At 44.1% G+C, this 2,733-nt stretch overlaps 1 protein-coding gene across 1 annotated transcript in view; it reads right to left on the reverse strand.

Moving 5' to 3' along the window:
- The window catches only part of LOC105549404, an 11,246-nt gene extending 8,562 nt beyond the window's left edge, over nt 1–2,684 (reverse strand). Inside the window, 1 exon segment of the mRNA XM_011993921.1 lies at nt 2,433–2,684. Coding sequence (XP_011849311.1) covers nt 2,433–2,684 — 252 coding nt within the window.
- Between the last annotated feature and the right edge of the window lie 49 nt (nt 2,685–2,733).

Consider the following 2,733-nt stretch of genomic DNA (forward strand, 5'->3'; position numbering starts at 1 on the left):
CTATAATCCCAGCACTTTGGGAGGCTGAGGCAGGTGGATCACGAGGTCAGGAGTTCAAGACCAGCCTGGCCAAGATGGTGAAACCCCGTCTCTACTAAAAATACAAAAATTAACCGGGTGTGGTGGCAGGTGCCTGTAATCCCAGCTACTCGGGAGGCTGAGGCAGGAGAATCAGGGTGGGGGATGGAGGGCGGAGATTACAGTGAGCCCAGATTGTGCCACTGCACTCCAGCCTTGGTGACAGACTCCATGTCAAAAAACATAATAACAAAATAAAATGTGGTATATATATACTGTGGAACATTATTCAGCCTTAAAAATAAGGAAATTCTGTCTTTTGTGACAACATGGATGAACCTGGGGACATGATGTTAAGTGAAATAAGCCAGGCACAGAAATATACCACAAGATCTCATATATGTGGAATGTAAAAATGTTGAACTCATAGAAGCAGTGGGTAGAATCATGGTTGCCAGGGGTAAGGGGTGGTGGAGAGAGAAAAAGAACAAAAAGTAAGATGTGCTCAAAAAGTAATGGAGGCATGTCAAATGGACTCAGGAGTCTGCTGGAAGGGGCTCACACTGGCCAAGGCAGGGACACCTGGAGCATAGAAATGAATGGTGGCAGTAATGAACTATAACATGTTGGAGAAAAATGAGTCCAAAGTCATACTAACCAATATAAAGAAAGAAAGAAAACGATGGAAAGCTATTAGTTGCAGTAAAATTCTACTAATACATATAGAGGAATAGAAGTATAATATCATCAAACAATAACTGATTTAGCAAGAATCCTAAATCTGTGCTTGAATGAAAGTTTTTGAGGAGGATATATACACAAATAATCTCTCTACAGATAAAATTCCTCTGGAATTAATTTTGGATGTCTAGTGTGAAGTGAGAATCTAAAATGATTTTTTTTCCCCAAAAACAGTAGCCCAGTTTTCAATCTCTTTTCCACAGAAATTGAACTGTAAGCGGTTTAATACAGATATTAGATGGTAAGCTTCTTGAGGACATGGACCGTGTAATGTTCACATATATTTTTATTTTTTAGGCTAGTCAAGTGAAGCAGTGGGATATGTTCATAATTTTATCCTTAGTGCAGTGTGCTTATATAACTAACACATTGCAGATTAAATTAGGGACTAAAAAATGTTTGTGGAGTGCACTTTTTTTCTTTTTTTTAAACCATAGATGGAGTTTCTACATACACTACAGTCTTCGTGGCTGGGCGATTTATTCCTTTCATATGATCTCTGTACCTATTTTATACTTCATGTAGGTTTATGAAATATTAACATATGGTGGTAATTACGAGGGCCTTTTTTGCTTATCTTAAATTTTTTTTTAAAATTTTTTTAAAGGAAGGTAGAGACTTGAGCATCTTTATGGGCTGAGGAGGAAGAGTCATTGGAAAAGGGGACGTTGCAGATATGCTGCAAGCTCGCAGACAGGAGAGGGTGAATTGGGGGCCAAAAGGATTGAGTTGGGGGAAGAAGAGGCCCCTTCCTCAGTGAGATGAGGGAGAAAGGCAGACGAGGGCAGGGGTGGATGTAGGTAAATGTTGTGGTGGGGGGGAATTAGGTTTGTTAAGGGTCATGCTCAGATAACTTGGGATATTTCACTTGGGTATAAAATAAGATTCTCTGCTGAGAATGATAGTCAAGGTAATGTGGGGGTGTGGTGGTGGTCTGGCGCAGCAGTAATGAGGTATGGGAGAAGCTGACTACAGACTCCCCAGAAAGATTGCCGAAGGGCCCAGCTGAGGATGGTGACTGGGATTTGCACTGGAATCAACCTGCAGGTTTCGATGGTACTTTCCAACTCAAGGAAAACTGGGTTGGGATTTGACAAAACTCTTGAGGAAAACGACTTACAGAATTTAAAGCTGTACTTCCCTTTAGGTTTCGTCTCCTTTCCATCCTCCCCTACCAAGCCCCACAACTGCGGCGGGCATGTTTTCTGCAGTTAACCGCACTGCGCTCTTAGCAGGACAGAAATAACGAATAACGCTAGCCAAGCTGAGCAAGATAGGGCTTGGTAACTTTATTTGCATCAGTATTTGCAACACAACACCTAAATGAAAAAGTTAACTATAAAGCCAACATCATTTACTCCGGGTCAGGGAACTGTGCCATTCGCTTTAAGTGCATTTACTTAATTTCAATAAAGTATTAAGAAGTGAGTCCTTTTATTAATCCGACTTTACACACCTGAGGTCTAAGTCCTAAATAAATAAGCAATTTGTTTAAGATCATATGGCTGGTTATTGGCGGAGTCATGCAGGTCTGGAAACAGGGTCCTCGCTAACTCCGGTTCAGTGCTACACGAGTGAACTGTCTACAACAACGCAGTGACATTGAGTGCCCACAGTATCGAACACATACGGTAATCGCAGTCCACCCAGCACCCGTGCAGAGCACCAAGCACCCATTCGGTGACCCCGCACGCGTGACGCTCACGAGCGCAGTCCCCCTGGCTTCTTCCAGGAAGGCTGAAGCGGCCTAATCTCGGGCAAAAGATCAGGACGACTCGATCTGGGCTGGACTTCTTCTGCCTGAGCATCTGATCCGAGCGCCGGGCGGGCTGGGAGGAGCCGGCCCCCGGGAAAGATTGCGGATTGGGGGACAGGAAAACAGAGGGCGGAGCCTTGGGGGGGAAGCAAGAAGCCGCAGCAACCATGTAAGCAGCTTCGCTTCTTACCGCAACCGTCCGCGGCCTGAGGAGCCCA

The sequence above is a fragment of the Mandrillus leucophaeus genome, unplaced genomic scaffold (assembly GCF_000951045.1).
Source record: "Mandrillus leucophaeus isolate KB7577 unplaced genomic scaffold, Mleu.le_1.0 Scaffold436, whole genome shotgun sequence".
In the NCBI taxonomy this organism is placed as follows: domain Eukaryota; kingdom Metazoa; phylum Chordata; class Mammalia; order Primates; family Cercopithecidae; genus Mandrillus; species Mandrillus leucophaeus.